Raw genomic sequence first — 21,834 nt, 5'->3', positions numbered from 1 at the left:
CAATGAAACAAAACAATGAAACAAAACAATGAAACAAAACAATGAAAGAAATAAAAAACAAAACAAAAAACCAATTAAACAAAACAATTAAAAGATAATTAAAAAAACCCAAAAAAACCAAAACAATAAAACAAACCAATAAAACAAACCAATAAAACGAAACAATAAAACAAAACAATAAAAAAATAAAACAAAAACCAATAAAACAAACCAATAAAACAAAACAAAAAAACCAGTAAAACAAAACAAAAAACAATAAACCAAACCAATAAACCATGCTTAGTCCTTTAAAATGATTAAATGTTCAGTATAAAGTGTGTGCTTATGAGTTTTTTAGCAGGTTTATGTTTTCATACACAAACCTTAGTAAAGTAAGTGTTACGAAACAGAAGACCCTGATACCACTGAAATACACAATTGGGAATACTTAAATTATTTGTCTCTTCAGTGCAGTGGGTAGAATGGTATCATCCAGGCTTTGTTTCTGTTTCCCCTAGCTTCCAGATGATATAGATTTGATTCCCCACAGTGTGCAGGGGGATGACAGCAAAACACATCTGTCCTTAGATGTGAAGTCAAATCCTTTCCAGTACAGATCTTTTTCAAAGGCCTTGGCTGCTAACTGTGTAGGCTCTGGGCAGGGCTGACTTGGAGCCTGAGCCATCCCTAAGGACTGCATTACTTGTGTGGGATAGTTTGAGGGTTTGCTTCCTGGTAGCTGGGAGTGCTGCCAGCAGCGGATGACATTTGAATTCTGTTGGATAATTCTGTGGAGCAAGTCCAGGAAAAGACTAATAAACATGCAGAGGCCAGGGCTCTGCAAGCCACAAGTGTGTATGTGGAAATTAGAGTATTTTCTGAATAGAAGCTGTATTAGATTTAAAATAAATAAAAGTAAAAATAAATAATGGCTAAATATACCTAGCAAAAATGGTAATAAAAAATGACGCAATCCAATCATGCAGGTCAATTTTAGTGGCTTTTCCTCCTGCAAGATCAGTTTCTCATCCCAGATGCCTCATAAGAATCAATACGACACTAATGAATTTTAGTATTTAGATGTAAATGTGTGCCTTACTGTATCCTCTGGTGACGAGCTGAAATATTCATGGGAGTTATTTGTCTCTTTCAGATTACAATGCCGTTTTCTCCATCTGTACAGTAATTTTATTTGAGATTTTTTTTTTTGCTGAAGACCATGGAAACTGCAAGAATGGGGGATGTTTTCTGTAGCAGAACAGACAGTGATGTCCCATGGACATACGGACATCCCCATGCTTGTTGGAGACACTGGTTCCATGAGCAGAGCAAACCATTGATCACAAGGGATTTTTTTGTTTGTTTAGGGTTTTTTTTTTGTTGGTTTTGTGTTGTTTTGTTTTTGTTTTTTTAATTCGGTCTACATTTGCCACGCTGTTTGCCTCTCAATAAAGCGTTTTGAAGGCAATTTGAGATTTGTGTTTTGTCCATGAGGCTCTAAAACTGTGGGAAGGGTTTAGTAAGGGGTGTGGCAGAGCTGTGACAGGATTGAACGCCCTTGAGGCGAGCCCGTGCCGCCACTGAGGCTTTCAAGGTGTTACTAAACGGACTTAATGTGGACTAGTTTTACAATTTCCAACCCTGGAGGACCCTCAGGGACGGGGAGGGGCAGCCCCCTCAGGCCGCCATGGCCGCGCGGGGCACGTCGGGACTTGTAGTCCATCCATCGGACGTGACGGGCCGTGCGCGCCCTCCCATTGGCCGCTGCCCGCGCGCGGGCGCGCGGCGGAAGTGTCGTGTGCCCGGCACGTGGGGCCGTTGGGCGGCGGCTTTGAACGGGCGGCGGGGCCGGGCCGGGCCATGGAGGCGGCGGCGGGCGGGCAGCGGGCGCTGCTGCGGCAGGTCGGCGACAAGGACAGCGCCCCGGGACCGCTCCCCTCACGCTGCGCTCCTTTCAGGCGCTGGGCTGGCGGGTGGCGGCGTGTCCCGGCCCCCCCTCATAGCTGTCTTTGCTCAGGCGCTGGGTTGGCGGGAGGTGCCGGTCCCCCTCGGTCCCCTCACGCTGCGCTCCCCTCAGGCGCTGGGCTGCTGGGTCCTGGACCCCCCGGCCCCCCTGCCCCCCTCACGCTGTCTCCCCGCAGGTGCTGGGCTGGCGAGTGGCCGCCGCCGTCACCTGGTCCGTGGTGCTGCTGCCCGTGTGCACCGCGGCCTTCATCGTCCTCAGCGGCCTCGACCTGCTCCACCCGGTGCGCTGGATCTCGAGTACGTGCCCGTCCGTGTTTTCCTGATTTTACACTCGCGTATTTGTATTTGTGTCTTTTTCTCCACTCCGTGTTGTCTGGGGCTCGGTCCCAGATAACGGGAGCTGACAGTGATACCGCGTTACACTTGCGCTTTATGTCCTGAATGGTCTTTAGACTTTGAAGTGTTTCTGCGTTGCTTAAAACCACACCGCCCGTAGTCTTCCCTAGGCAGGAATAAGTGTTGCAAGTTCACGTCCCTCACAGAAAAAAAACCCGGGGTAAGTGGCTTATTTGTCTGTTCCGAGTATTCGGACACACTTCCCCTTCCAGTCTGTGTAGCTGCTGTTTCCACAAAGAGCTTCAGCTTTCTCTAGTACATGGAATCACAAGTGAAATTCCTGAGGCAAGCACTCCACATGATGAGAATAACTTTCACTTGAGTACACACACCAAAAATTGAGAGATGTTTAGCTGGGAGCTTGACACCTGTGATCACTGAGCTGCTCCAGGCAGAGAGACTTGATTTCTTTTCCCCTTTGCTGCTTTTGGGGTTTTGTATTTTCAGTCTGTAAGGAATTTCTTCCCTTTTTAGCATTGCTGGATGGCTGCAGCTTTTATTGAATTAAGGGAATCTACTTTATTTGAGCCATAGTTTGATTCACTTAGAAGGCTTTTTTTTTTTAAACTAAACTCTGAGTGTTCAGTTATGAGAAAACCAGTTATAAGGGTGTAAAATATTTTCTGTGAAGTTTAAATATGGTTTTATGCAGAAATGTGCATTTGGGCAGATCTAGTGGGATTAGAGAGTCCATTGACCATTACCCCCTTTAAGCTCTCACTGGATTGCTGCTGATTTATGTGCTCTTTTCTGTTACTTAATCTGCCACTGCTGTGTTACTGCAATCTCCTGAACTATAATATTTTCTATTTTTTTTTAGATTCTTTCAATGATTTGTATACTTCCTATGTCATCTTTTGTATCCTCCTCATGTCTGTGGTGCTAATTGTAATAAGCATCTTCAACGTTGAATTTTATGCAGGTGGGTTGTGTAAACTGCAGAACTGTCTTTTATACTCTGATTAAATAGGATGACCATTTAAAGACATTTGGTCTTACATTCAATGTATTTAATGTTAGTGGATTAGGTTTCCTTTTAAACTAATATAGAGAATATGCAAAGCTTATTTTTGAGTAAATCATCCCAAATTCCCACTTACCTCATGGCTGAGACACTTAGCTGAGCCATCTCAGTTCTTTATAATTTAGTGACTGATTCCAACTGTGAAAAGTTCTTTGGTGACAATGGTGGTTTTTTTAGGTTTTTTTTGTTTGTTTGAGGTTTTTTTGGTTTTTTTTATGAAAGGTTTTATTAATAAGAAGTGAAAATTCATTTTCTGCTTTATTTACAGTTGTGCCATCAATACCATGCTCTCGATTAGCACTGATAGGAAAAATTATTCACCCTCAGCAAGTCATCCATTCTTTTGTTCATGCTGTAATGGGAATGCTGGTGGCTTGGTGTGCTACAGTTATGACAAAAGGCAGGTTCCAGTTTCTTGCTGTGTCCTGCACGCCTTCAGAAAGGTAATTGTGTGTGTGTGTGTTAAAGATAAACAAAAAATTTGTATTATAAAATGTATTTACTTATAATTTCTTTCAAAAAATCCCTAGAATTTGGGTACTCTCAAAAATAAGTAATTCTGTGTTGATTTTCTTTATTAAAGGACAAGAAAATACCACCTTTTTTAAATGTTACAGTGCATAGAGAAATAACTGGACCAGAAAAACTAAATTGCCAGGATTCTTAGTGGAAAGTTGAATGGTGTCAAATTCGTTGTCACTTGAATTAAGTCTTGGTCTTATGGTTAATGGGACATACTTCATAAATACTGGAAGCATTCTAAATGCATAAAATACAAAAACAGGTGGTGGGATTCCTCCTTTAGCAAAAACTTACTGAGATACCATCACATGTACTGATTAGGAAAGCAAAATCAGACTTCTCATTTGAACTTCCTAAGGCTTGAATGAGTTTATTTGTTTTGAACTCCGAATTAATTCTAAGTTTTCTGTTTTAGCCTAGATGATGCTGTTCCTCAGGCGTGCCTAAATGAGTATCACCTCTTCTTTCTACTTTCTGGAACTTTCTTGGGATACAGTTATAGCCTTTTCTATCTTATCAACAATATGAATTATTTGCCATTTCCAATCATTCAGGTAAGAGGTTTAAACACCTTTGTAGAAGAACATTTCTAAGTAAAACAGTGATCAGAAAAAAGCCTGGGCAGTTTGTATGTCTGACTGTGGCAGTAGGAGCGATCTGTGGGCAGGCTTTCACTGATAGATGAAGTGTGCACTCAGCTTTAAATGCCAGCAGTGCTCATCTTCCTCCTTCCTGCTCAGCTCCCTTCAAATGAACACAAAAATTGGGATACTGTGACTGGAGTATTTATACTTAGACTCATCTGATGCATGTTAAAAGCTGGCTGAGGTGGCAGGTGAACTACAGGAAAGAGACAACATACACTGGATATCAACTGGAGGCAACTGGATATCAACTCCTTGAACTGACAACAAGGGTCACCTAAAAGCTGAGAATCTGGAGACTTTAAAAATAAAGAAAGGCATATTATCAGTTGTAACTGGGTACCAACTCAGTTCAAGTCTAAATAGCATATTTAATCTTGCTTAAAGCTCAATGTCTAAAGCTGTTCCATGTTTGTAGTGCTATGGAAACTGAAATTCCAACAATTCCTTTGGAGGGGACAGTCCCGCAGAAGAAACCTGTACCATTGTGAAACATCATCTTAAAAATACTTACTCTGTTGCTGTAGCCTCACAGCAGCCATTAACTTTGCCTCATTGGCAGATTTACACAGTCCAGCCAACTTGGCAAGAGGTGTCTTTAAACAAGGTTGCTTGTATTAGTGAAAAACATTTATACTGCATTATGCTGAGCATTGAGTTTATCAGCAAACCAGACATCATTTTGGCAATGCTGTAGCTGTAGTATTTTTAAAGAAATCTATTATTTGAATATTGTTAATTCTCCTTTTTTTTTTTTTAATGTAACTTAACCAAGTAAAGAATGAAATCACTTTGGTTTAATTTGCATGGTTTCATTTTCAAGGTTTCGTTTGTCAGCTGGGTTGCTTTATTCATTTGGAAAGAAATATAATTTAGTTGTATGGAGGAAGGCATTAGGTTGGTTTCTCTCCTTGGAGGATTACTGACTCTGAAACTCATGCTTGTCTAAATTTCCCCTATAATTTAATTGAACATTTAGAATCTAAATGAAATCTAGTAGATTAAATATGTATTCTTCGGGGTTTTTTCCTTTATTTTGCATTAGAGTTTATAGTGTCTTCCCTTGTGTATAGAGTCAATTTACTCCATCCTCCATTTTCTACTGCTACAAGTAGGAAAAAGGATGAGAACTAGAGATGCTTATAAAATGGCAGGAAAGATTGGGAGAATAAATAGTATGTGTAACACTTGGAATTGCCTTAAACTAATATTTTAACTCATGCAGACTTCAATACTAAACTTTTACTTGTTTGTTTTTAGCAATACAAGTATCTACGTTTCAGAAGATCTTTGCCTCTCCTGATCAAACACAGTTGTGTGGAATCAGTATATTTTGTTAGAAACTTCTTTGTTGCATATTACTTTTTTGGTATGTGTTCCTGAAGTTTTCTCTCTCTTTTTTTTTCCTTTTTATTCCTGTATTTTGAAAACTTTAATCAATCAGGCCTGTTATGCTATTTTTCAGCCTTTCAGGTAACTTGGTGAAGACACTTAGACTTGTTTAAACAAAAAGAGAGATCTAACACCTCTGTAAGACAGGAGGAAAAGGCACAGGGTTTGTACAGCAATATCTGTAGGATGGCAGTTCTTACAGCCTCACAGAAGTCTGTTTAGCATAAGAGAAATGTCTCTTTCCAAAGAGATGAACACCTTCTATAAGAATTTATTGTCTGGCTGATACATGATAAGGAGGTGACAGTGTTCTAGGGAGAAGGGAGTGGGGAATAATATGTTTCTACCCTGAAGTGTGTTTGATCACTGTGTTACTGTCTCTGGTGATCTCTTCTGTGCAGGAAATCTCATTGTAGGCAGCAGTGAAATAACCTGTAATTGCTTGTAAATGGAGCAACCAAAATCTGATCAGCTGGTGGTTCACAATTTACATCAAAACCTGATGCTTTGGGCCACTCTGTACAAACCTGTTCTGATTTGTGCAAAGAGGTTATAAATCTGAAAACAGTGCAATTGAAAAAAAGTTTTTGTCTGTAATTTATATTCCCTTTTTTCTTTAAATATGCCAAAATATATATAGATTAATAAACATCTCCATGCCTTGGGACTGCTCCCTTCATTGCTTGGCATTGGAAGTGTAGTGTCACAGAGCTGAATGTGACACACCAGCAGTGGGCATGACTTCACCACATGTAATGTTGCTATGTTTTCCCTATTTTTTTAGGTAAGAAGTAGCACTTTGGCTTTATTCTCAAGTGCCCTATATATTTTTTGGAGGGAGCTGGGGAGACAAAGGCAGTATGGCTCCCTCCCATATGAAAATGGCATGTTGTCTTTAAGAAAAATCTCTGCTGATAAAGATGTTTGCATGGGACTTCTAAAAATAAGGAATTCTTTATGTTATGGTTGTAATTATCCTCCTAAACGATGTCAAAATACGGAAGAATTATTTCCACTTTATTTACATCAGGAGATAAATTAGAAGTATGGTGGTTCTATGTCAGTTTCCATTAAGTCTTCACAAGCACTTTGCTGCTACCAGAGCTGTAGTGAAAATTAGTATTAAACTACTATTAACCCTCTTTTGTGAGTGAGAAAACACAATTAACTCAGTGCTGAGAAGCTGGCAATAAAAGAGAAGGTCTACATCTCAGTTGCTGACCTGAAGCCTTTTTTTCATTCTCTTGTTTCTATTTCTTGAAAAAAACCAAAAACCAGTCCAAGACCAAGTTCAAAGACCAGTCTCTTGTCTCTGCCTTAATTCTGGTTTTGTCTTCTTTTTGGCCTGTTGTGTGTGTGTGCTGCAGTGTCACATTTGTTTCAGTGTTTCTTTTTGATTCCATAGGTTATATCCCAAAGGTATGGATATGTACCACAATGGATCTTCATATAGACAGGTAGGTAGGACATTGTGCTGGAAGCTTGGAATATTGCTGACAGCTCCCTTTGCTGAGGAGGTGCAGCTTAGTAGCTGCCTCTTGATAGCAGGACTTGGTTCCTTGCCTTCCCACACGAAACGTGGGAATGTTGGGTGCTTCTGAAGTGGATCCAAAAGGAACCAACAACCCTTTGTGGGAACCATCTTGTCATTAAGATAGGAATTAAGAAATCCTCTGTTTATTTCATCTGTGTAAGTCTCTAAAGTATTAGAAAGGCTAATCTCTCAGAATTGCATGTATGTGTTGTACCTGCTTTTCTGTGGTGTTTTTTTGGTGGGGCATCTTTATTTTTATATGGCTCTTGTTTGGTTTTAAAATAGGGAAGCTGGAGTCTTAACACCTTAATTGTCTAAAACTGTAATCATTATTACTTATTTCATATTTCTTTTCCTTAATTTCATTAATTTGTCTGAAAAATCAAAGTACTGGTATCTCAAACACATTTAAAAAATTGTTTTTGCAAAAAAAACCAAAACAAAACAACTTTATTCCTGTAGTTGTTGTTGCTGCTGTAACAGCTTACTGCAAACATCTCCCAGAATAAAACTACTAAAATACTTGTATCTTCTTGGTTTTATCTCCAGTAAATTGCATCCTCTTGACACTCTGAGTGGCTTATTGGATCTCTCCTTGTTTTACCATACCTGGTTGTGTGGTGTGTTTCTTCTGATGACCTGGTACATTGCATGGCTGCTCTTCAAAATCTATGCTACAGAGGTTAGTACTTGTGACAGTGCTAAAGGTAGAACATTGGTGTTGCACAGATAATACTTTCTTTCAAAAGCAGTTTTACTAGGAAATAACTTATTGTGAGTTGGATTTTCACAGCATGCACTGCAGACAGTAACTGATAACCCAACAGTCAAGACAGGCCTGGGCATTAACTGACTTTCCCTTTCTCCTTAGAGCAAGACAAGCTAAGAAAACAAACTGTTTCCTGCAAGCTAAGCTCTAGAAAGCTCAAATTTAAGCAAACCCTCAAAGTACAGAGTTCTCCAAAGCAGAAACATGTTAATCTAATTAGGTCTGCAGTATTAAAATAGACTTCAAGCAACCGTGGGAATTAAGACACTTGTGCTTTTTCATTCAACCATAAAGTTACAAATTAAAAGGGCTAAAAAAAGACCATTTAAATATATGAGACCCTGATTGAAGGGGGGGAGAAAGGAAGAGTCTTGCCAACAAAGAATTGACTGATCTTTGTTTACAAATTCAGATATTTCTTTGTAAGAATACAGAGGAAAAATAGTCCAACTTTTTTTTTTTTTTTTCAGTGAAAGCTTGACTAGACTGCAGATAAATAGGGGGAAAAAAGTGAGGTTTAAGTCCTGCATCAATGTATTAGTGCAAAGCACTCATGGAGTGAAATGGCACAAAGTGCCGTTGGGATGTTAGCTTTAAAAAGGTCTAAGCATGAGAACAGCTCTGAGGTGTCTCAAAGGATAATAACTGAAGCACCAGTGAACACTGTCACTGTCTGTAATTGTTCTATTGCTTATAGAACTGTGGAAGACAAAAATGTCCATCTGGGAAGGTATAAAATGGACCTTGCCCTTTTGACTGTTGAACAAAATATTTGTTTATTCACATGATTCTATTTTTTTAATGAGCTAAAAAAATTCCAGAGTTGTTTATAAGTATTTACATAGTGTTAACTGAAGTCATGAAAGAAATTTAGTCTACTTAAAGTCCATTTATTAACACTTTGAAAGCAATTGCTACCTCAAATTTAAATTTTGCAGTTGGAAACAGAGGAGAATAAAGCTATGGTGTGTAAGATGAGTGCAGTAACATAAAACTAACAGTTAATCTGTGCCCAAACTGAACCATGTTAAATAGGGTTAAAAAGTTGTGATGTTCGATACAATTCAAACTATTCACATTTTAAATGTTATAGCCACAGAAATTCTTAATATTAAAACACGGGACATGACAATTATGATGATAAAAATAAGAATTTTTAGCTTATCAGTGGAACAGTGCAAAAGAAAAATTTTAAAAATATTTTCTTATTTGGTAAAAGAACTCTTAGTTCTTCACCAGAGTGGTTACCCACGCCAAGACAGACTTTGCAGTTCAGGTTTCAGTCTTGTTTTGAAAGAGGGTATCACTAGTTTTTCACAGGTATGTGGTTAGAGGAATTTCTTTCATAATGATATGATGCACCTAGCTATGTATTCTATGGCTACATGGAAGGTACCTTAAGATAAAAATATCTGAATTTTTTCTGAGATTTTTCAATTTTAAACATAAGGAGTAAAGTCTTTTTATTACATGTTAGAAATTCCAGGTCAGTTTACAGTGAGTTGAAGCAGTGGATTGTGTGCTTTTGTAGCTCATCATTCACCTGACAAGTAACAGCTCAGGTGGGTTTTTTTATAAGGTTTTCTTGTGTTTTCCTCTGTATAACATAACTTCTGATATTTATATTTAGACTCATCATTTTCCTGTCCAGCCAACATTTGCTGAGGAGACAGACCAGTGCCTGCCTAAAATCTTAAACAGCAATCCTCCCCTCCTTATAAAGGTAATTGAACTCCCACCATCTTCCCTGCTGGCTGTGTGCTGAGGTGTTTGTCAGAGCACTCAGCCACATCTTCCTGGTACCAGTTCTGTTAACTGAGGTGCCAGTTCCTTCAAAAACTGCCTCAGAACATTCACAAAGGCTGTTACACTTAATGGTGAAAATTTGTTTAGTAGTGACATCTGCTGGTGCTCACCACGCTGTTACTGTAAGGATTCATTTAGTTAGAGGGAAAGATCTGTTTGCAACATAAGTGTATTGGTGTGTACTGTGAATAAAGAAGAGGAATTTTGGTCTATGGTAATCATTAATAGGACTTAATGATTATAATACTTAGAAATTGAAGGCCTCATATAAGAAGTATTATGTAAATAAAGATAAGATTATTCTCCTGCACACACAAAATCCACATTTACTGATTATACAGATTTCTGGTAAGGCTGGAGATACAATAGGTTGCAATGCCTTTTTAAGCTTAGCTGCATTATCAGAGGATGTGTGGAGAAGAGTTGAGCACAGCACAATTTATAATCTCAGATGTTACTAAAAATGTCTAATTTATGATAAGGTCTTGCATATTGTGCACGTTAATTATCACATGAAAAAGAATGTTAGGTTGGTCCCATAAGGCACTGACCCTAAAGCTGTAGGTGAGCTCTGGTTTGCAAAAACAGTTCTTTCCTTAGACTTCTTTGTGTCTTGGGCTCCTTCTGCCTGAGCTGCTCAGATAAAAAATAGTATTAGATCTACTTGAACTCCAAAGAACTGACATATCAGTAAAGTTCTCTGAAGCTCTTACCAACTTGGCAGCCACATCCAGAGTGGTCCTAGGGATTTGCCTCCCTTCTTTTTCCATTTCATGGCTGGTTTTAGTCTTTAGGGATTGATTTTGTATGGATAACTCCATATTTTTTTAAGGAAATATGCTGCACTTTGCATGCACTAAAACATTTTCCTCTTTGTTAGTTTTTAGCCTTACAAGACTTGATGTTACTTTCCCAGTACTCCCCTGTTCGACGACAGGAAGTCTTTAGCCTGAGTCAGCCAGGTAATTACAAAAACTATTTTGTGTTGATTCTTTTCCTTTTTCAAAAATTGTTATACAAGTTATGTAATATAAGTTGTGCAATTTTGTGAGGCCTCATCCCTTGTGGTGCCTTTTCCAAAAGAACGCTTAATTATCTATATTCATACTGTTTCATCTACTAAACTCAAACAATTCTGGTGTCTGATTTAAATGACAGCCATGAGGACATACAGGTTTGGGATACTGAAAGCAGGGCCCTCTTCACACCACCAATCAAATAGTCCAGATTGGATATTCCAGCAGGTGTGTATGAAAGCTGAATGTTGAGGTGTGAGTGAGGGGAAATCAGGCACAAATAGTGAGTCACCTCTGGAGCCATGAGAGCAAACACTGGCTGTAATTTCAATTAGTACACAGGCCCTTTGCTATATTCAAAGATATGGCAGAGAAGGTCAATTAAAACTGTTTAGAAGCCTTCAGGAACTTTTTGTAACACCTTATCAGGAATTCTAGTGTTTGTACTGCTTCAGACCTGTTTGCCATCCCCATTGATATTACTTTGTTCATTTTAACTGTTCAGTGATTTCAGGTCAGATAGGCTGAACTGCCTGTGTTTCCTGCTTGCTTAGCAGGTTCCACTGAAGTCTTTTTAGAGTTATCCATTGATAGGAGGATGGAATCTGTCCATGTTTTCATCTTCCTCTCAGTATGAACAAGCTGTCACAGTGGAAATGCCCTGTGGCGTTTTACAAATGGAGTAGTACTGTCACTGTGAAGCTCCTGCTGAGAGCACATGGGCACTGTCAGAACAGATACAAGAGGAGCAGCTGGGCTAAACATTCCTTTTTGTGTGCATATGTCAGGTGGGCACCCACACAACTGGACTGCAATATCAAGGGAGTGTTTGAGTCTTCTGAGTGATCTGACCCAGAGGCTGATTGCACAGCAGGAAGCTGCAGCAGCAAACGGGAGAGCAAAGCAGCCAGTGGGGGAGCTGAAAGTACCTCCACAGACTCCAGGTATGTGAGGAAATGCTCATAAAGGTTTGTAAAGCATGACAGTACAGATAGATACATGGGTACATTAGTTTTAGTTAAGCTCTACAAGGAAAATGAGTCACAGGAATTTCTGGAAATAAATGCAAACAAAAAAGATTCTCTCCCAATATCATTTTAGGTATTCTTGTTGAGATAATCTCAAAATAACTAGAAAGCTTGGAAAGAATATGTTTACTCAGTTTGTTTACAAACTTGCCAAGAGATGCTTTTTAATTTGCATAACTACTCTTATGATTAGTTTAAGATGGTAATATTAGGGGTTTTTTTATGTTTGTGTGATTCACTAATATCACTGTAGAATAAGAAAAGCCCAGTCTGACTCCTGAGCTGTGTGCAGTCTCCAAGCATTTTAGATGTTTTACCTGCTAGACTTGGGCATCATTCCTGGGAGCAGAGCTGTGTTAGCACAAGGCTGCCAGGTAATGAAATCCCTTAGCAGGCAGTGCTCTGGGAAAAGCAGGGACTGTTGGTATGTCAGAGGTGAATTTCTTCTGATGCTGCTATTCCTTGGATTTTGAGACAGACATGCCTTTTTTTACATACCAAACTTGCCAAAGACTTGTCACTCTTCTATATGTAGCCTTTTCTCTAGTACTTAATCCTAATAGCCCACTTTATGTGGATCTATATCAGGGTGTAGTAATGATGGCTAGCAAAAGGAGAAAAATAAATTCACAAGGATCCTTCTCATTATTTGCTGTTCTTAAACTGTTGAACTTGGAAAACACTCCATGCTTATGCTGATGTACTTCTTTGCAAGACCACAGTGGTACCAATGTCCTAAAATAAAAGCTCTGATGATACAGAAGTTGTTGAAATAGCAATGAAATAACAAACCTGTCTCTTATTTCATCTGTGCCAGCCTGTTGTCTCCATGCAGTGTGTTCTTTGTCATTAGGAGCTGTTGGGACAGAAGACGTGTCTTTCCAGTCACAGAGGTCTAACATTGTTCTCAGAGCCACCATGTCTCCATTGGTTAAACCCTCCCTAATGCCTCTGAAGACGTCTCCTGGGTCTGACATTGGTTCACCCTTCAGCTCACCTGCTTTAAATTGCAAGAAGGGAGTTGTGGATGTAAACTCCCCTTGGCATGGACCGCTCCAAAGTCCCCTTGTTATGAGAAGGGGACCAAAGCTGTGGACGTCTGTTTCAGGTAGAGATTTTTCCACAGCACTGTCTTGTAGCCATAAGTGTAGCAGCCATGTCGAGGGAGAGCTGTATTGTGAGGACTAAAGTGACAGCATCCAGTTTTTCTGAAGATACTGTGTTTTTTTTCTTGTAGATCATCAAATGAATGGTTCCCACCATGAGTCCTTCCCAGTGCTCTCTGCTGCAAAAGCTGGCAGCGAGGCAGTACAGCCCAAATTTATTTACACATGGCTTCAGAACAAGCAAGAACAGGTAGAGTAAAACTGCAATATATACAAGGTGCACCTTGGGTATTCTTTGGAAGAATTTCCCATTTTATGGAATGAATACTTCCTTCTCTGCTTAGCTTACATAACACAGATCCTTCCCTCTCCCTACCCCTCAATGCCTCCATACTGTGTGAAGCTGGTAGGGTTGAGGAGGGCCAACTGTGCATACCTTACATAAATACAGATCATAAGTTTAATCTTTTGTTTCTTTTCAGATAAAAAACTTCTTGTCCAGACGGGCACTGATAATGTATTTCTTCAGCAAGGTAAGGGCGATCCTGTGTTTGGGACTGAGCAGCAGGGACTGGAAATGCAGGAGCACATGGGCTCTGCTGTAGCCTTTTGTACCTTGTCATAGAGTAAGGGTCCTAAAAACTGTATTTTCATCTAAGGTTTTCCATAAGTACAATTTTGTACTTACTGTGAGTTTCATAGCAGGATTATCCCATACCTGTCTGTCCTGAGGGGAGGGACAGGACCCTATGGAATGTGTAATACCGTAGTGAAACCTGCAGGTTTGGTGTTATTATTTATAAAGTGCACTCACAACATTTTGGTTTCTTCTCAGCACCCAGAAGCCTCTATCCAGGCTGTCTTCTCTGATGCCCAAATGCATATCTGGGCTTTGGAAGGTAAGCAGTTTCCAGGTGATCCATTCTGTTGATTCATGGAAAACTTCTCTGGGCCTCTGTGCTTTATAAATATAACAGAATAAAAGTCTTTGAAACACTTGACAAAATCCCAACTGCATTTCATTCACCATTAGGCTAAAGTCTAATTCACTTGTTAGTTTTGAGATTCCATCCGAGATCTCTTACTTTATGTTCTGTAGAGATCCCTAAACTTATTTCTTTTGCTTCTCACTGATGTGAAGCCATGTATCACGTTTACATTTTCCCACCAATAGATTTGTGACTTCTTTTTACAGCAGCTTTTGTGACTAAAGGCTCTGAGTGTTTCTCTGTTAATCAGGGAATTGGGGGAGGCACTCAGGTCGTAACTTAGCAAATAAGATGATCTGGAGAGAATCAGAACAATGACAGTATGTGGTTGCACTTTGGGATTTTCTTGTGGAAAAAGGGAGCCAATGTGTTTTAAAAAATTTATTTAATATATAATCTCTCTTGCTTTATCAACCTCAAGCTATAATACACTTGTAAAACCAGTGAGTGATTTAGTCCTTGAGCCAAAGCTGAGGTAACTGTCAGCTGGCTGCAGTAAGTCCTCAAGAGCTCTACCACACTTGTAGATTCTTCAGGCAATGCCATGATCTTTGTTACTGAATTCTCAGCTTTTGAAGCATTAATTAGAGCAAAATTCTTTTGTTTTGTTTTTTTTTTTTTTTAAAGGTCTGTCTCACTTGGTAGCAGCCTCCTTTACTGAAGACCAGTTTGGAGTTGTCCAAACTACACTGCCAGCTATCCTGAATACTTTACTGACTCTTCAGGAGGTAAAACTGTTAACTTTTCCTTACTGCAGGACAAGTTTAGGAGGAGTCTTGTTAATTTTACATTATGACCTTGCTGTCTAGTCATAACATTCAAGTTGTTGCCACTGAAACAGCTCTTTTGCAGTTAATCTGAACAAAACAGCTGGTTGTCACTGTGTGCGCTATGAAACAGCTGAATAAAAACCCTGTTTGTTTTTTAAAATGTAGAAGGAGAAAGCATGGAATGTTTCAAAATAAAAAATGGTACTGTGTGCTTATTTCAGGGATGCAGCAATTATACTACTATATTTTATGCAGAGTTAGGACTGTATTTGGCTGTACACAATTCCTCGTGCAGCATGGAGCACTTGGAGACATTGCAAATCACAGGAGATAAGATCTGTATGATGTTCTCTTTCAAAATACTAAGACATTACCCTCAAGTCACTGATGTTTGTTCAATGTGTATTTTAAAAAAATCCAGATTTATTTCCAAGGCTGTGCGTGTCCTATTGACATAATCATTTTACACTGTCCTAATGGACAGTCTTGGAAAGAATTTAGAGGTTATTAAAGTTTTTCAGTGCAAGTCATCTATTCCAAGAACAGGCACAAGGGGGAAAAAAAAAGCCAATACCCTTGTTTCTAAAAGAAAGAAGTTGTAATATAGGACAGAATTGTGTTTCTACTGCAGCATGTGCTGTGCTTGGCAGTTAAGACTAGTAACAGAGGATCTTGGTTCTGTGTTCCTGTTGATGGCTGGGAAATGATCAATCTCCAAAACATTCTTGTGTGTCTTGGTAGAATTTCCAAATGTGCACTTTTTTTGCTTTATTTGACACAAACGTGTCAAATGGTTACATTATGAAACAATTGAACAGATGAGCTGATTTCATTTATGTTTTTCTCAATCAGGTTGTAGACAGACATTTCAAACTGCCACATGTTTCTAGCAAGCCCTCCCGGGTCTCAGGGAGTCTGGTGGACACATCCTACAAAACACTACGGTTTGCACTTAGAGCATCTCTGAAGACAGCACTGTACCGGATAACTACTGTCTTTGGAGAACACTTAAAGTAAGAAATTCCTCATGATTGCTTGCTTGTTAAATTTAGTTTAAATAATGTTATTGTAGAACCTGTGAGAAAGGAAGTTTGGGGGAAAAAAATCTCTTCAGGTCATTATTCTAACATGGTATTTTAGTACTTTTTTGATTTGTGGAACCTTAAAAAGTTCTTGTGTAGATATATGGTCCCGCTTAGAAATTTATTATTCATAGATTTCTGGGTAGTTTTTCTTAGTGACTTTTCATGAACTCTTTAGAAGCAGTTCGTGAATACCACTCATTTAATAAATCTGAGCTGCTGAAAAGAAAATAAATCAAGTAGAGACAATTGTTCTGTAGGGAGAGAATCCTATGAAGGGTCCAAATAATGGATTTCCGTTGCTGCCTGGTCACCCAAAGGCTCTTTCTCAGCTACTGTCACAGCAGGCAGAGTTTCATACTTGGCTCCTGAATATGTGGGACTGAAACTTCCTGCAGCATGTGCCTATCTCTCCCTGTGGGCATGAAATGTCCCTCAGTTTGGAAGTGCTCGATATAGAGGAGAGATCACGTTAAGAGATTCTCACCTAAGTCATCCTTGCAAGTTAATCAGTTGCTGTGTGTATTTAAAGGTAAGTAAATGGACAAGGTTTCCTGGGACAAGTGTCTTTTAGTAGGAAGATGAGAATTGACAGTTTTAAGGGTTAATATGTTTCTTTGTCTTGGAACATAGGTTTTACATACAGCGGGGTTTTCTAAAATTTAGCTTCAGTGTAATTGATTTCAATGTATACTCAATTTTGGCATGAGACTTTATTTTTGTGGTGTATTACACTTAATGTAAAATGTTCTGCTTTTGTTTTTAGTGCAGTTCAAGTGTCTACAGAACATAAGAAAAGACTTCAGCAATTCTTGGAATACAAAGAATAAATAACAGATTTTGATGCAGCTACAGTTGGGTTTTTCCAAGACTCTTGCTAAGAAGAAAGTGAGACTAATGAGTCTTTTTATTTTGGCTTTTTGGAAAAGCATATGGAAGTACAAGTTGCAGAACAAAACTTTTAGAACTGTAGAAGAGCTCTTAGGGGTTTGGATCATCTTTTGTATAATAAAACTTGTAAAATTCATCTTGCCTTCTTTTAATGTCACAAACGAGAAAGTGCAAGTTCTTCTTTTAGGTAAGGCTGTGACATTTGAGATTACCAGAGTTACTTTGACACTCAGATCTTTCATTATTTTTCACACTATGTTCTTTCCCTACCCTTTTCTGTTAAAGGGCTGAGCAGAGATTTACATAGATACTTAGTGTGCTTAAGTGCTTCATAAATTTAGTTGATAACACTTTTAGTGCAGATCAAGTGTGTAGTTTAAGAGTAGGAAACAGATGTGCCCAGGAATAAAACATGTTGCTCTCCTGTAAGCTGGAAATACCCCTTCAGAGTAGAACAGTGTGCAGAAAGGCATTCTTAATACACAAATAGTGCTTGAAAACTTAAAGATTTTATCTCTAAGGTGACCTAGGAAACTAAGTTCTGATCTATGCTGAAACATACAGGAAACATTACTGCATTTGGTAAAACTCCCAAGCAACGATACTGTGAATTAAAGTTTAGATCAACAGCTTTCTGTTCAGGGGGGTAGGAAGGATGTTTGCAGCATATCCAAATTTTTTAAAATAGCATATATTACTGGTAGATTCTGGTGAAAAATATTACTTTTTTAAAGCATTTTTAAAAGCTTGTTATCTGAAAACCCGTCCCAAATAATTTGAAAATTAACTACTCAGTTTTTAAACAGACTCCAGTTCCTGTGATAGCTACACTAGAAAATGTGTATGTGGAGTATGAAGGTGAGAACAGTAAGCTAGATGGTCTTGCAAATGAATTCAGTGTGATAAGGGGAAACAATATTATAATTTTCTTTCCATTCTCTTCAGTGCTGTTAAGTCTTATGGGTTTTGTTGTGGTGGTGTTTTTTTTATAGAGGACCCAAGACCTGAAGATGGCCCTGATGTCAGTTATTATGATGTGATAAAATGATCAGCTCATAGTGAGTGGCTGTGTAGTAATAACCCTTTAGGGTAAAAGAGAAACCCCCAAATCTCCAATGAGACCTGCATATTGCTTTCTTCAGTAGAGACAGGTAATTTTCTTGTAATGCAGACACTGCAGGTGTTAGGTTTGATAGTGGAAATAAAAACTGTATTGTTCTTTTTGCATTGAGATGGCTCACAGCAAACACACAAGGTGATGGACAGCCTTCCACTATATTTAAAGATTAAGTACAAAGTCTCTTAAAGCTTTGACAAGCTCAACTTCTGTCACAGGTTTGATTATTATTTCAAAGCCTTTTGCCTGCCTGACTTAATAAATAATTTAATTTGCCTATTTTCTGGCATTGTAATGTGCACCTGGAGTTAAATGGTGCTTTAGCTGATACCTCAGGTGTAACTGTTGACTCAAATACTGCAGCTGAAAGTTTCCACGAAATTTTATCACACTTTTAAACAGGTTCAGTATTATTGCTGTGGTATCTTCTGCAACACTCCCACAACTATAAGCTGCAAGGTGTAATTAACAGTGTTAAGAGCTGTCAGCAGCAGGCTTAAAATAGAGATGACTTTTTGGATGCCGAAGTGGTTGAGGTCTGTCCTCCTCCATTGCAACAGCGATTTGCACATGACATCTGCTAATGTGTGTGTGATTCATGGTATTCTCTGAATGGCAGAAGAGCTTTCAAAAGCTGATTGCTTTGTGGTTTCTTTAAAAGCTCCAATTCTTAAAGAGCTGAAGACTTTTTTTTTTTTTTTAAGCCTTTACTTAAAAGTGCATCTTTCACTTCATCAGCATGAGCTACTGTTAAGTGTATGGGAATATAAAATGTATGTTAGGTGGTGCCGTCTGAAGATGCAGTAACTGGCTCACACAACACAAACAGGGATAACATTCTAGTTTTGGTTTTGGGAATAATTATAATCCCCTGGCAAACTGCTGGTGTTTCAAATCCTTTTGTATACTTCTGTCTTAATATGAAAAGAATCAGCCTGTGAAGCCTCTGTGAGGTAAGGGAAGAGTCTCTTGAGTTCAGTTCTGCATTCTGGGTAATGAGGAAAAAAATACAGCCTTTTTACTGCTGGTTTCAATGGAATTGCAGTTAAACCAAATCCCTCAAGCCTGATGATGTTTCTCATCTGTTTAATCATCTCAAAGCTGAACTGCACCTTGTTGCTGGATTGCCTGCTGCATGCACAAGTGAAACAGCATTCTGGCAACCTTGTGAACAACCTGCCTCTCCCACAGGTCAGCTGCATTCAAGAGTACCTGAAATTATTTCCACTGCAGCTGTGGAGAGGTACAAGGTTGATGGTTCAGACCTGTGTTCCTGCTACAATGGAGTAATGAAATAGAGGCTTTAGCTCTTAAGCAACCTGTTATGTCTGAAAAAAACCCCCATATATCCTGCTTAGTTTTCTGAGATAGCGCTTTGGAATTCAGCCTGTGGGTGGACAAATGCAGTGGCCCTGATCCTTGGAGCTGTTGCATGCTGCTGTATGCACAGGAGCCAGGCCAGACTTGCTCCCTCAATAGGAGCACTCTGCCACTTTGGAGAGCTGTCCCTGTGCCAGTGGTGGCTCCAGGCCTGAATGCCCCCTTGAAATGAAGTGGTTTCAATTCTGTTGCTTGTGCTGTGAACAGAGGCTGCATTGTGTGTGCTGTGCTCGGTGTCCTCGGGCCTGGAGCAGCCATCTTCCCACCTGCCACAGACCTACGGCTCTGAGGGCATCCAGCTGCAGCCGTGGAAGTACCAGCCTCTTGCTGATGAATTTTCTGGTACCTGTTCAGTCACAGGCAAGTGGTGCAGCCCGTGGGCTGTGTGCATGCCAGACCTCCCCCAGCTCCTGCCAGTGGCCACCTCTGGGATGGGAGCTCTGCCTGGGGGAGTGCCTGATGCTCTGAGGGGTTGGGTGTACGTGACTGCATATGAGGTGGCTCCAGGAGCACCCTTGGCTGTGGAGGAGCTTCTTGCCACGTGCAGTGCTGTCCCCTTTCCCCCGGGGATGAATGGTGGCTGCTTGCAGTGCTTTCCCTGTACAAACAGGTGTATTGCAGCTGCAGGGCTTCACCTGCCCATGGCACCCATGCTCCCACTTCTCCCATCACCACCTACAAAGATGCAATAAAAAACATAAAGGTCTGTGTGGAATCATCATGGACACTGCAAACTGAGGACCCTCCTCAATACCCACATACCTTCCACTCCATGGTCTTTGATATTTTTCAGCATCAGTATGGTGTTCATGTATTTGCTGTGTGGATCAAATGCATTTGGGTGCTGTAGACAGAGCTGGAATGTGGTTTGCCAGGCTCTGGTGTTGTATGGGGATGTTCTCACATTAGAATGTTGCTTTCTCTTGCTGCAGACTGGTGGAGATTTGCATCGGGCAGACTGGCTTTGGACAAACCTGTTGTATAAACAAATGGTGCAGGTCCCTCGTGTCTGAGAAACAACCCGAGAAAGAACAACACCTGCATCATGCTCTGATTTCAGAAAACAAAAAGTAATCTAGAGAAGACCTCACCTTCCTGTCCTTGCAAAAATCTTGGGACTACAATAGGACTAGTCATGCAGGAGACAGATGAACATAGTATTTCTGGAGCCTGCCATGAGAACAAAACACAAATTCAAGTAGGAATAGTTCCCTGGGTGGCCTGCTGGATCCTCTAGCTGATTCTTTGAATAGGTGGTGGTGGTACAGGAGTTCCCTCTTTTTTTCTTTTTCTATTTTTTTATCCCCCTAAAGAGTCAGTTCCTACAGTCAGAATTTCAGAGAAAACTATGGCCTAAGCACATGTATGTACTCATGGAACCATCAAAGAACCAGTGCTGAGTGTACTGTAAGTTCCTCTCCCACTCCTGCCCAAAATGCACAAAAAATTCCAGGCTTTGCCTTTCACTTCTTGAATAACTCAACTTTTAAATCTGACTACTAAAACACAGGCCTGGGGTGGGCTGTTGTATTTAACTGCATCTTGTCTGGAAAGGTATGACAAGAGCCCTGGAGGGAATTTTGAAGGTATTGGGAGCGGGATTGTATAGCTTTCTGTGAATCAAAGATTGTTGGGAGTTATGTGTAAGCATCATTCTCCTCTCAGCTCAGCAAGTTCCAGTTGTAGGCTTACTAATGTTAGAAGTTTCAGCTCAAGAGACAGGCTGGGTGCCTGTCTCCAGGGCAAGCTTTGAGGACCAGGGAGATGGGGCAGCAGCTTTGTAAACCACTGGGTTCCCTGTCTATTCACGGGCAGAGGTCACTGCTCAGAGCAGGTCTGGGGAAGCACTGGGCTGTGAACCTTGTCAGTGGTGGTACAAAGTTTTGGGTTGAGCACAGGGCTGCAGCTCAAAGCTGGGTGTCTTTGCAGATGTTGGCAGTCAGTTCTGAGAAGGCTTTGTCAGCAACCACAGAGTGTTGTAGGAAGAGAAAGTCCACTCTTGTGGTTAGTGCAAGCTGAACACTGCCAGGTAAATTGGTTTGTCCTTTCTGTGCCTTGCACAGAGATCCTGTGCTGCACTTGAGCTCTTCACAGGTGGCTACTCTGCAAGTCTCCCAGATTCCATGTGCTCTGTTTGGAACACCGAGGGTTGAGTTTGATGGAACCGGAAATGTGTTTTACCACAGACAAGGATGGGAAATGCTAAAGGGAGTGAGGGGTAAGGGAAGCAGTTAGTCTTTGTCACAAGCTTAGCACTCAAACTGAAGATTTTGGCTTCTGAGCCTCTGTTGTAAAATGAAACTTAGCCTAACCCCACCCTCTCTCACCTCCAGTGATGATAACAAAGCATCTGTGTCCAAAATCAGTAGGCTGCTGCAGTGATGGACACCAAAAAAATGCCCTGGAGTAAATGAACTGTATTCT

At 40.1% G+C, this 21,834-nt stretch overlaps 3 protein-coding genes across 6 annotated transcripts in view; all 3 read left to right on the top strand.

Moving 5' to 3' along the window:
• The window catches only part of YIPF1 (Yip1 domain family member 1), a 7,022-nt gene extending 5,577 nt beyond the window's left edge, over positions 1–1,445 (top strand). For both annotated transcript variants that reach the window (XM_027649011.1, XM_027649010.1), the window contains exon 10: positions 1,133–1,445. The gene's annotated coding sequence lies outside the window, so the exon portion shown is untranslated. The remainder of the gene's footprint in view (positions 1–1,132) is intronic.
• A 221-nt stretch (positions 1,446–1,666) lies between these two features.
• Positions 1,667–17,049, top strand: NDC1 (NDC1 transmembrane nucleoporin). The gene is given in 19 exon segments (XM_027648866.1): positions 1,667–1,819; positions 1,822–1,881; positions 2,121–2,241; positions 3,161–3,262; positions 3,633–3,807; positions 4,302–4,440; positions 5,791–5,899; positions 7,328–7,379; positions 8,006–8,138; positions 9,856–9,948; positions 10,912–10,993; positions 11,836–11,991; positions 12,929–13,183; positions 13,313–13,431; positions 13,664–13,714; positions 14,017–14,080; positions 14,798–14,898; positions 15,793–15,953; positions 16,789–17,049. Coding segments are annotated over 19 exon segments (2,190 nt in total). The 3' UTR covers positions 16,853–17,049.
• A 915-nt stretch (positions 17,050–17,964) lies between these two features.
• The window catches only part of GLIS1 (GLIS family zinc finger 1), a 193,415-nt gene continuing 189,545 nt past the window's right edge, over positions 17,965–21,834 (top strand). The window contains exons 1-2 of one of the 3 annotated variants that reach the window (XM_027649007.1): positions 18,015–18,064; positions 19,132–19,221. The gene's annotated coding sequence lies outside the window, so the exon portion shown is untranslated. Of the gene's footprint in view, positions 18,065–19,131; positions 19,222–21,834 lie in introns of all 3 variants that reach the window. The other 2 variants (XM_027649003.1, XM_027649004.1) reach the window with 2 other exon arrangements.

The sequence above is a fragment of the Corapipo altera genome, unplaced genomic scaffold (genome assembly GCF_003945725.1).
Source record: "Corapipo altera isolate COAL_440 unplaced genomic scaffold, ASM394572v1 112, whole genome shotgun sequence".
NCBI classification, from domain to species: domain Eukaryota; kingdom Metazoa; phylum Chordata; class Aves; order Passeriformes; family Pipridae; genus Corapipo; species Corapipo altera.
This window is presented reverse-complemented; position numbering and strand designations above follow the sequence as displayed.